Raw genomic sequence first — 12,422 nt, forward strand, 5'->3', positions numbered from 1 at the left:
AACTGGAGTAGCTGGAGGGGAGAGGAACGGGGAGCCCTTGAGTGATCGAAAGGGTGGGGGTGGGGAAGGAGCAGGAACCACCGGGTGTGGGGGTGGGACTTCAAAGAATTCCCTGATTGATATCCTCCCCACAGGTCCCTCACCTTTCCCCTCCCCACCCCTCCCCACATTCCCAACCGTAGAAATGAACATTTGTTGAGTGCCTACTAAGTGCCAGGTATTGTGTTAAGAGCTTTACATATTAACCCCTTTCATTCTCATAGTCTCCCCCATTGTACAGAGGTGGAAACAAAGGCACAGAGAGGTTACGTAAGTTTCACAAGGTCACACAGCCACAAAGTAGTGAACTCCCATCACTGGGAGTATTCAAAGAAGACTAAGGAGCACCTAAAATCCCACTGGGCCCTGAGCTTGTATTATACACAAACATGTTTCAAAGCTCGAATTTCCAGGATCCCCACACTCCAAGCCTCTCTGGGTGGTGACTTAACCACAGCAGCTGAGGTAGCCCTGTAGGCAGATGTCCCTTAGAGTCACAGTCACCTGGTTTCTAAGAGAAGACTCCCCAAGGCAGATGCCAGGACCACACACACACACACACACACCCAACTCACCATAGGCAGCATGAATGAGACCTGTCATCCGCCCTGAAGCCTCTCTGGAGGCTCCCCATCCCGCCCCACCCGCCCTCAACACACACACACACACTCCCTTTCAAGCTGCTAGGCAGACCCAGGGGCCGCCTTGTTCCTCCCCTCCCCTGAGCCAGGCACCGCCCATCCTAGTGATCTCCTTAGCGGACCCCACCAGGAGGCCACCCCTGGAGACATCCCAGGTGGGGCTCTTCAGGTCTAGCTCGGTCCCTGCTCCTGCAGACTTTGCCCTTCTCCTCTGGTGTGGCACCCCTGGCAACTGGGCACCACCCACGAACCCTCTGCCTCCCAGGCCAAGTAAAGTGAGGCCCTTCCCATACAACCCAACCCCAGGAAGGTGTGAGGCCTGGAAAAAGATCCCACCCCTCTGGGGTCTCACCCCTTCTCTCCTTCAAGTCAGCAGCCCCAGGCTTTGCTTTATCTGCCACCCAGCACAGGGTCTGAATCACACCCTCCCCCTTGCACTCACATCCAGAGTCACCCTGCCTCACAGAGGCCCTACTGTGTGCCAGGGTCTGTCCCCCGCTGTGCTCTCAAATCAATCCCTCCCACCACCTGCGGGGCAGTGAATTATCAGTGTTGCTCTTTGAATAAGGAGCAGTTGTTCAGAAAGGGGTGTGACTTGCTGAGGTCACACAGCCTGAGATTCCTGAGGGGCCCCCAAGTCTAAAGCATTTTGTCCAGACCCCCCTTTCACCCATCGATACACCAAACGTTCACTACGCGCCTTCTGAGGAGCAGCGCACACATCCTCTCAGCTCATCTTTGAGGAGGCTGTTAGAGGCCCATTTCACAGATGGGGAAGGCAGAGGCCAAATGGTTTCTCAAAGGTCACACCACGGGCCAGTGGTGGCAACAGGACTGGAACCTAGAGCTGTGAGGTTTCTAACCCTTTGGTTTCAAAGACGGTCTTCCAGAGTGTAGCTAAGAAAGTGACCCGGCTGCTGGGATGGGCTGGGTCTCTGTTCCTCCCAGGGCCCTCTTCTCCGCACCCCACCTCAGGGAGGAGTGGGCCGGAACATGCGGCTCCCCGTGCAGGTACTTGGTGGCATTCAACACTCCCCTCCCCGAAGGCTCAGAACGCAGGACCAGCAAGGCTGGTGAGCAGCCCATCTGTCCAAGAAGCAGCCTCTGAGTCCCCGCCTGTCCTCTTCCCACTGTAGAGGCTGGCTGACGGAGGGTCAAGGGGACCTGCAAGGGGAGGGTGGGTTCTGGGGGGGGTGGTGCCTGACAGGCTTGAGTCCATCTCAGCCTGAGGAACAGGGGACAGCATAGGTCCAGGAAGGAACCAAAAAGATTGGGCCTAGAAACCCCCATCTCGTTCCCAGTCTGGGCCCCAGACCCGTGCCCCTGGGGAGCTCACTTGGGGCCTGAGTCCCTCACAGAGCAGAGAGGAGGCCTTTCCTCCCCATACCCTCCTCCTCCTGCTCCCTCAGTTGGAGCTGGGACAGATGCTGCTGCAGTCGGTCACTCAAAGGGACACTCACAAATCACCTCACACATATGCACCCACCTCTACCTGCACACACTCAGCCCCCTCAGGAGCACGCGCCCCATGCACCTGCATGCACACACACGCACACATCCACACACTCCGTGGGTCCCAGCACGCGCCCAGCACAGAGGTCTCTCCACCCTGCACACTCCCCTGCAGGCACACACAGCCTGGCCAGCGGTCACCCAGCCCAGGCTCTGGTACCATCACAATGGGTCACCCTGGCACAACCAAAGGCACAGGTAGGGCATGGCGACACTCACCCATCCCTTTCACCCATGCACACACCACAGGTCCCAGCACCCTTCACCGAAGTGGACACCCACACACGGTCACCCTCGCGCATCCCCTCAGGTCACCTTCACACAAGTCACCCTCCACCCCTCCACTTCTCTGGGCCCCCACGGCCCTCATCAAAGCGACCCTGGGAGGAACCAAATGCACATACCCTCCCCCAGTAGGGGAAACAGACACGATGCCCTAAAAGTGGCCGCTGTCTGGGCACACCCACGAGCAAAACCCACGTTTACTCCAGACCCAAGACACACCCAGCCCTGGACACGCGCCCAGCGACCCCCAGCCCGCCGTCAGGCCCTCCCCGCGCCCCTCACCCAGGGCAGCGGATCCCGCTCCGCTAGCGGGAGGCGGATTCCCAGAGCCACTAGGGAGGGGGGCAGCGCTGTTCCCGCCGGGCCTCTGTGGAGGGGCGGGATAGAATGTGCCAAAAAGAAGGGGACCGAGCCCCTAGAAGGCGGCCGGCGGCGCGGCTGGCCTTCCCCCACCGCTGCCATGCCGGGGCGGGGGGCGGGGGGTGCGCCCACAGGAGGGGCGAGGGACGCAGTGGGGGAGGGGACCGGGGTATGGCGAGGGGGTCCCGGCGCGCGTCACTCACCCCCGCGGCGCGCCCAGCCAGCAGCAGCAGCAGCAGCGGCGGCAGCAGCAGCCCGCGGGCCCCGGGCCCGGCCGCAGCCCCAGTCCCTGCGCCTGCCCCGTGGGCGGCCCCGGCCCGGCGCGGTGGCCCCGGCTTCATGGCGGCAGCGGCGAGCAGCGGGCGCCTTTGTTCCCGAGGCGCGGCGCGCGGGGCGGCTGCTCGGCGGCGGCGCGGCCGGGCGGCTGGACAGATGCGCNCTGAGGGGCGGGGCGGGGCCGAGGGCGCCCCCTGCCCGGCGATGCCCGCCCCTCGCGCCCCCTGACCCCTGTGCGCCCACCGCCCACGGCCGCCAGCGCCCCAGCTCCCCGCCCAGAGCCCGTGCGCCGGGGTCCCCTGCGCGCCCCGCGCCCTGGCACGGGCAGTCCTCGCCGCAGTGGGGGTCGGCGGGACAGCGGCGCTCCCCCGGCCGCTGTGCCGTCTAGGACGAGGACCCTGTCTCGCTGAGCCTCGGCCTGGAGAACGGGGGGTCCCTCAGAACGCGGCTCCTCGGGCTGTCGTGAGGGAAGGGGAGCGTCCCGTGTGGGAATGCGGGGTGCGGGGACTGGCTCCCCCGAGGGTCTGAGTAGATGGGTCGCATTGTGTGGTCACTACCAGCCTCTCCCCACGCGCCCCATTCACATGGCTCTTCCTGGACCCACCAGCCACTCCACACCCAGGTCATCCAAGCCCACTGGACGGACGTTGATGTCCCCAGGACAAGGGTGGGCTGGATGACCTCAGATTAAAAGTGGCCCTCTCTGGGCCTCAGTCTCCCCTCTGCACCTGCGGGGCGTTGACCCCCGGGCCATGTCGCTAGATCTGCAGAGGAAGGAGGAAAAGCTGGGCAGATCGGGGTGGTGCTGCTTCCCTGCTGGCTGTGACCTAGGGCAAGCAGCCCCTACTCTCTGAGACTCAGGTTCCTCGGGCAGAATGGAGACTCCACCCGCTCGGGGCCAGGTGGTGTAAGAAGCATGTTCCTGCGGTGGTCTTCCCACCCTGCGTGACATCGTGCAGTTGTCTCCACGCCCCTACTCCCATCTGCCCTTACCCCCTGCCCTGGCCTCGCCCCTACTCCCATCTGCTGTGCTGTGCACTTTCCTTTTTCGCTGGACTCTCCCACCACCAACCACACAGAGCTCTGGGAGGGCAGGCATGGGCGTGGTCTTGTCTGCTGTTGTGTTTCCGAACTGGCACGTACTGGGTGCTCAACACCCATTTGTTGAGTCAATGAATGTGTTTCCCATTCCCCCCAGCTCACCCCACCCAGGTGTTTGGGGAGGAGAAGGGGCGAACAGTAAGCCCCAGCTGTGCACCAGGTGTGGCAGCGGGCGCCTCACGTGGGCCATCTCCCTCCATCCTCTCAGTGCCCCCCTGAGATCAATATCTGCACTTACTTGGGGGGAAACCGAGGCCCGGAGGGCGAGGTTGTTTGCCAAAGGAAGCCTCTGCTCTCAGCCTCTGTGTCCCGCCACCCAGGGAAGGGCCTGCCATCAGAAAATAGGAGCTCAATTGAGTGGAATCTGGAACTATTCCCCTGAGGACAACGGAACTGAAACCAGGACGGGCGGAGCGGAGACTGTGCGAGGTGCACCCAGAGGAGCAGGCTCTGCGGCACCAGCCGTGGCCTGCAGTGGTCGGGGAATCCGGACTTGTCCTCCCAGGCCTTGGAAGGAGGTCCGGAGGACAGACATCAGCTCAACATAAAGTGGAGCTGGCTTCGAAGGTGTTCTCTGCGAGGGAGTGAGAGCCACATTCCTAAAGGCTATGTAAGTCCCGGTCAACGACCTTTGGCAGGGCTCCTGGAGAGGAAGGGAGGGAAACATTCCAACTCTGAGGCTTAAAACTCCCTAGGAATTCTGCCCTGACTGGTGTGGCTCAGTGGCCTGAGCAAAGGCCTGCGAACAGGAGGGTCACCCTTTTGATTCCCTGTTGGGACTTGTGCCTGGGTTGTGGGCCAGGTCCCCAGTCAGGGGTGTGCAAGAGGCAGCCAATGATTCTCCCCCTCTCTCCCTCCCTTCCCCTCTCTGAAAGTAAATAAATAAAATCTTTTAAAAATTCCCTGGGAATTCTGAGGTCCAGTCTGAGGTCCCATTCCCAAACCCCTTTAGGAGTTCTGACCCATGGGTGGAGGGGGGCTGAGGGGGTCCAAGATGAGGCCCAGTGCAGGGGGGGGGGCTGGTTCTGGTGGAGGCGGTAGAGCTTGGAGCTGAAGAGCTCTGACTCAGAGTGGGGCAAATGCCTGGGTTCAAACCGAAGCTCTGCCAGTTCTGAGCTGTGTGATGGTGGGTCAGTAACTTCACCTCTCTGAGCCTCGCTTTCCCAACTGTAATATGGGAATAACGAGCGCACAGGGTTCACTCATTTGCTCATTCTCCAAATGCCAACTGAGTGCCCATGTGTGCCAGCTCAGTGCCAGGTGCCCTTCCCTGCCATTGTCCTGGGGGTTCAGTACAAGTGGCCGGGCTGAGGCTTACAAAGCAAGGGACGTGGATGCAGGGGTCACTACCTCCAGGTGGGGGGGCTGCCCCAGGCCCGGGGAACGGACTGGCTCTGAGGAGCTCCCAGAGGGCAGAGTCAAGGCCCAAGGTCCACTGTGTGCAGGAACGTCTGCTGGCCTCCGATGTCGGGGGCCGCCCTGAAAGCTAGTGAGCACTGTCTCAAGAGGTTCGCAAGACTCAGAGGATTTGCTCGCTCTCAGGGAGGCCATTAGGACGGTCTCCATGCTCCGGGGGAGCAGGGAGCCTTGCCCATTGTTGGGGGTTCCTGCCAGCCCTGAGGCTTCAGAGGGCAGCCCTCACTCCCGACAGCCTGAGGAGAGGTGGTGGTGGTGGTGAACCTTGGGGCTGGGCAGGCCAGGAGCGCCACCTGCTGTTCCTCAAAGAGACTGGTCACAGCCAGAGTCAAGGCCGGTCTGGGCCGCTGTCTCCCTCTGCCCCTCAGCCCCTGGCTCTCTTTGGGGCTCACAGATGCAGGCATTCACCCACACTCCAGCACCCCGTGCCTCCATGCGGGCACCCTCCCCAGAGCTACCTGGGCATCGGAGCCAGCATCTCAGGGTCTCCCTGCACCTGCTGTCACCACCCACCCGCGCAGGCATGCCCCGCTCCCAGCAAAAACGACCCCGGCCCACTTGACATCTCGGGCCTTCCTGCCCCACACCCTGGACAAGCCCCATTCACGCACACCCCACCCTGCTGTTTTTATTGTTTAATTTTTTAAAATATGTTTATTTGTTTAGATATGTTTAGAGAGAGAGGAAGGGAGAGAGGGAAAAAACATCAATTGGCCATCTCCCATACACACCCAAGTGAGGACTGAACCCACAACCTAGATACGGGCCCTGACCAGGAATTGAACCCCCAAATTCCTGGTATGTAGGACGAGGCTGAGCCAGCCGCACCAGCAAGGGCCCCACGCTGCCGCTTTTCATCTCCACTGTCTGCCTTCCGCACGTGGGAGACTTGGGTCCCCAGTGCCCGGTGACAGGACCCAAGCGCAGCAGGTGCTGCTCTGAGAAATGGACACCGGCATTGCCCCCAGTAAAAGTCACAACCAGGGCACGCAGATGTCTCCTAGGAGACAAGCGTGCCCAAAGTCACACGAATGAGTGAGAGCTGAGATCCTGACCCAGACTCTTGCAGTTACACTCTAAGGCCAGGTCTGGGGGCGTATCAGGAAGCATTTGATGGGTGGATTAGAGCCAGTGAGGGGATTCGCACTGTCCCCTGGACACAGCCAACCCACAGACACACTGGGCTGAGCCTGGAGCCCAGGCCGCCCTCCACAGACACGCCTGGCAGCCACGCCGCCCCTCCCACCTCCCACCAAGGCAGACCTCCCTCTGCTCCTGGCAGGGCCGCCTGGCTCTGAGCTCCACGCCTGAGACTTTCACTCAGCGTGGCGTCTCCAGGCCTGACACGCGGTGGGTGCTCAGTGCTTGTTACCCGACTGCCTGCCCCCAGAGGCGTGGCTCAGCGGACGGGCTCTTTGGAGCTCCAGGCTGCTGTGCAGCGGGTACCAGGCTCTGCTGAGTGCTCCCTCTCTGCCAGGCGCAGCTCTGTCACTCGCCCGCTAGGCTCTCACTCATCCTCACTGTCGTGGGTGACTTGGAAACAACAAACCCACCTGCCCCCCAACGGCTGTTGCCCCGAGGCCCCATTGGCGCCCTTTTGAGCCCTGCACACGGGGAGCACAATGCACACCTTCAATCTTTGCTTCATCTGACTTTACAGCTGGTGGAGCTGGGGCTCTGAGAAGCTGGGTGACTCACCCCAGGTTACACTGCCTTGCTGTGCGTCCCCTGGGGGCACAGGGGACCTTTGTGATCCTAACCGGCCCTCTGGCACGAGGCAATCACAAGCCTTACTAAAAACAACAAGTCCTGGCTCCCAGGGCCACCCCCACAGCCACCCTGTTCCCCGCACCCACCTTCTCCACCACCACTTCCGGTCTTGCCCAGGGTTCGGAACAGAGCCAGGAGTGCTTCTGAGAAAATCCAAGTGAACGCAGGTCCTGAGGTCAGTGACCCCGAAACTCAGGAACGGAATAGGACTCCAGCAAGGGGGCTCCTGGTCTAGAGACCACGGAGGCCACGTGGGGAGACTTGGGCTGCCCCAGGAGGCCGGGTGGTCTGGGGGCCTCCCTGGGGCTTGCAGAGGACCAAGGCCTGGCCTCCATCTACGAGGAGGCCTCTGTCCGTCCATGGCAGGGTCTCCCAAGGTCAAGCCTCCAGCTTGTCCCAGCTTCCTTGTGTGCTAGTCCTTTCAAAACGAGAGTGGGTGACAGCCCCTGGGCACTGAGCTGCCGGGCATGGGGCCAGAATTTGGACCCAGGCCGCTCCTGGGCTTGTGAGCTGGAGGCTTGCAAAGAAGACCCTCAGGGCAGCTGTGGGTGAGAGGGGAGGGAGTAGCCAGATTTCGTTCCAGCCCAGTGACCCGTGGGCACAGAACAAGGCTAGGCTGGCCTTGAAGGAGGGACAGGAGAGCCCGCAGAGACGAGGAAACCTTTGCCAGGGTCAGGTGTGGCCCAGGTGCCGGCCGGTGGTGAGGGAGGGGCCAGGGCAGAGGGGAAGGGAGGGCTAGGCACCTGCAGCTGGCTGCGCATGGACACGGGAGTGGGCCCCCACTCTGCGGAGCTCTGAAGTTGCACACTTTGAGGGGATCACAAAGGTGAAGCCAGGAACAAGGCCCTGGACGGGGCAGTGGCTACACGGGTGACAGGCTCTGAGACTTAAACGTCATTCATTGTACTGCGATGTGCCTCTGAGTGAGGGTCTGCAGCCGCAAGTGTTACTCCATCGTGTGGTGCCCTCGATGAGTCCGGGGGTGGGGGGTGGAGGTTGGGAGGAAGGGGGAAGGGGGTGGGAGTCTGGACTGGGCGAGGCGGGTTCACGCCACCCTGAGGGGTCCTGTGCCACACAGTGAGTCTAGTGAGATGCACGGGCGGTCGGTGGTGACATCCCCAATAAGCCATGGCCGGCAGGCCTTGGAGGGTGGATGCTATGAAGGGGTCACCCCGAGACTGGGTCCCCCTGGGAAGGGCCTCCAGCTGGATGTCAGCCTGTGGGTGAGGGGCCTGTTCACTAGAACCTCGAGTGGACAGCACGTGGGGCCTCGTGCTGATCTGTGCATCCCACCCCTCCATCTGCCCATTTCGTCAGCGAGAAGACTAAGGCCCCAGAAGGGGAGCAGACTGGCCCAAGGTCCTACAGCACAGGGCAGAGCACGGGCTGCTTTCCTCCTGCCTGGGGCGTCCTCTCACCCGCCCCCTTCTTCTAGACCAGAGGCCCTCGTGTTTGGAACAACTCGGGGGAGGACACACCCACACCCAAGGCCCTCGGTCCAGCCTTCCCTTGACTCTGGCCCGTTCCAGGTCCCAGCTAGGAAATGGTTGTGGGGGGTGGGACAAGAGAGACAGGGAGGGCAGCAGGGATGTGGTGGTGGAGGAAGTGGGGAGGGCAGGGTGGTGGTGAAAGCAGGGGGTGGGGGGTGGCAGAGGCTATCCAGAGGCTGTCCCACTAACACTCCCTGGCCCCCACTCCTGGGGAAAAAATTGCACATTTGGAGTCACTTTCCTGGAAGAAAAAACTTCCTCTCTAAAAATATTTTTTCTTTCTCACCTCGCACTGGGGCTAGAGCAGCCCAGCTGGTGACACGCGATGAAGGGGATTTTGGAGAGGACGTCAAACCTGGGGGGGGGAGGACTGGAGAGTCAGGGAGGTCCCCTGTCCCCAAGGCCAGGGAGTCTGAGGGAGCACAGCGCTCATGGGCACACTGCGTGTGTCACATGGGACTGATTCGGGGGGGTCTGAGGGATTTGTAGAGACTCGAATTCAAACCCCATCCCCTAGGGACTGAGCCCCTCTGCGGGCCAGACCTGGGGGCCCCAGGACTGGCCTCCCAGGGCAGGAGATGAGCGGCATTCACCCGGGACAGGCCCCTCCTCTGTCTCTCACCCTCTGGGTGTCCCTGAGCTGTCACTGCCCTCGCCCTGGGCCTCAGCCTCCTCACCTGTAAGGGGGCGGACGTGGGGTGGAATTCCAGCACTGTGCAGGTGCCACTGGGACGGGCCAGCTGAGGGTGACACAGAGAGGACTCTGCTAGCACGAGCTCTGTGGAGAGGCAAGGGGCACTCGGAGGTCAAATCCTGTGCCCGCCACTTGCCACTTCCTAGATGGTGACCTGGGGCCACATTTCTCCCCCTGAAGTTAGGGTGAGTGACCGTCCCTTCCCAGGGCCGGAGGGAGGTGAGCACCCAGCTCAGGGAGGTGAGGCCCACAGCTCCAGCCCCGCCTGTGACCGCCTCCACCCTGGGCCCCGAGGAACACCCAGAGATCCCCCCAGCCCTGGCGAGGGGCAGGGGCAGGGACTGGCTCTCCAAGGTCGGCACAGGCTGGGGCAGCACATGCCTCACAGAAGAAATGAGAACCGGGCCTTCTGATTTGCCTGGGGATAGGCTGGGCTACCCAAGGTTTCGTGCGGTGCATTTGTTACCTATTATTGCGTCACAAATCCTCCCCAACCCGGTAGCCTACAACAATCAACACTGAGTATTGCATCCAACTTCTGTGGGCCAAGAGCTGGGCAACAGCTGAGCCGGGGGTCTGGTGGGCAGTGGGGGTGGGCACGTCTCCGTCTCCGTGAGACGGGGGGCGGGGTTTCAGCAGGGTAGCAGCCACTGAAGGCTGGGAAGGTGGCGGAGTCTCTGCTTCTGGGCTGGCCAGTATGACTGGCAAGTTAATATCCGAGAATAGCAGGAGGTCTCGGTTCCTCCTCCCATGGACTGCACCCTACTGCATCCTGGAAAGTGACCAAGCGGTCCCAGACACAGTGAGCCAGAGCTACAGTGTCTGGTGCGGCCCAGCCTCGGAAGCCACACTCCAACCTTCTCACAACATCCGAGCATTCCCAGGCAGCCCTATCACGCATGCCCAGGGCGAGAACACCAAGAGGCAGGGCCCCCTGGGAGGGCGGACACCCCATGTGGTAATGATTTAGTGCATCCGCTTTCATACTTAAAAGTGTCCCAGTTTGCAGGATAAATTAACGAGTCACCCAAGTGGAAGTTCTCCGGACCCCAACAGAGCAGGGGAAACTGGGAGGTAATAGTAATAATGACAACAACCCCTATTTTTGGCTACGTGTCCAGCCTTGTGCCAAGTGCTTCGAATGTACCCTGCGAAGTAGGACTGCTGTTATCCCCGTTTTCCAGATGAGGAAAGGGAAGAATAAGAGGGCAAATGACTTACGAAGGTTACAGAGGGCCAGAGGAGCTAGCATTTGGAGCCTGGCGGCTGTATCATAAAAAGACTTGGTGATTTTAGTCAGACGAAAGCTTGGTGGAAAAAGACTTGGTGGTTTTAGTCAGACGAAAGCTTGGTGGGTAAGCTAAGGATGTGGCCCCAGAAGGAGGCACCAGGGACTCAGGTCACATTAATGGAGGCATGGGACTGTCCCCCTCAGCCCCAGCCATCTGACCTCAAACCACCCCCGTGAGGGGCAGAGGACTGGGCTATCCCTCTAGGTGACAGGTGGGGAAACTGAGAAGTCAGTGATTTGCCAGTGGTAACAGTGAGTCAAAGGTGAAGCCAGGGTCCATGAACCTGATGCATGACCATACCCTGCCATCCCAAGTCAGAGTGAGGGACTAGCCCTATGTCCAGGAGCCACTGTGGAGGAAGAGGGTGAGAAGCTTAGTCTTAAGGCAGATGCCAGACCTCTGGTCTCTAGGAAAGCCATTCCAGCCCGGACCTCAGCACCTTGAGCCCGGAAGGCCCCTCTGCATGCTGCTTTCCTTAGGCGGCAGCACCCTCGTGTGGCTGCAGATGGTAACTACATGAAGTCATAGGATTTTTTGTTTGTTTGTTTTCTATCCTCTCTTCAAGTGAATGCTCTGCTCTCCAGTGCCCCACACGTCTCCAACTTCAATGTGAACGCGCACTATAAAGCACTGTGACCGGGTAAAATATTGTTATACAAACTCTAGGGATGCCATGACACTGGTGTGTGGTGGTGGCAGCCCAAGGCGTTACATCCTTGGGCAGCCTTGGTGGCAGTGTCCCGGCCAATGAGGAGGTGGACGCTGAGCGAGTTCAGCCCACTCGGGAAACTCAGTCCTGTGGAGGGAGGGGCATAGGCCAAGGTGGTCTGATCCAAACTTGCATCAGAACCCGGAACCTGTTTCGGTACCTGTGAGGTGGGGATCAGTAACCCATTCCTTCTAGGACTGTTGTAATGAAAGAACAGGTGGAATCCATCTCTTTAGATGCCTGGACAGTCGGTTCGGGATAAATGACTCTGTGTGAATTTCTTTATGTAACAGGCAAGGATTTTGTTCACCAAACCTGTGCAAGAGCCATTGGATGGGTGACGCTAAAAGATGATAAATACCATTCATTCGTCATGATGCCCATGTGCCGGGTACGGCGCTGAACTGCGTGATCTCGTCCTCATGACCAAACTTTGACGCAGGTATTCATTCCCCTCGTTGCAGAGAAGGGAACCTGTTCTCAGAAAGATGGCCCAGGTAGTAAGAGGCCGTTCAAATTAAACCCTGTATTTGTCCAACTGAAAAGCCAGACAGGCTTGAAATAAGAGGGTTGAGGGGATGCCAGTATATCTAATCGAGCATCTTGCTTTGTTATCACTAAAAACCAAACTAAAACCACAAAACCAAACATTTCACTGAATGCTAAGAGTACTGAGATAAAAACCATAGTGAGGTGTAAACAGAAAACCAACACGTGAGTGCATACTATGCACAAGCACTTGACATTTATTAACAGTTCTTTCCTGCTATCGCTCCAGGAGGCATTATTAGTCCAGCTTACACGGGAGGAAAGCAGCTCAGACAGGCTCACTCCAGG

General features: G+C 59.9%; 1 protein-coding gene across 1 annotated transcript in view; it reads right to left on the reverse strand.

Annotated features, from left to right (window-relative positions):
• The window catches only part of SDC3 (syndecan 3), a 33,264-nt gene extending 29,998 nt beyond the window's left edge, over positions 1–3,266 (reverse strand). The window contains exon 1 of the mRNA XM_037057221.1: positions 3,041–3,266. Within this exon, the coding sequence (XP_036913116.1) occupies positions 3,041–3,178 (138 nt within the window). The 5' untranslated portion in view covers positions 3,179–3,266. The remainder of the gene's footprint in view (positions 1–3,040) is intronic.
• Between the last annotated feature and the right edge of the window lie 9,156 nt (positions 3,267–12,422).

This window comes from Sturnira hondurensis, unplaced genomic scaffold (genome assembly GCF_014824575.4).
Source record: "Sturnira hondurensis isolate 20B ecotype Veracruz unplaced genomic scaffold, ASM1482457v3 Scaffold0009516, whole genome shotgun sequence".
NCBI lineage: Eukaryota > Metazoa > Chordata > Mammalia > Chiroptera > Phyllostomidae > Sturnira > Sturnira hondurensis.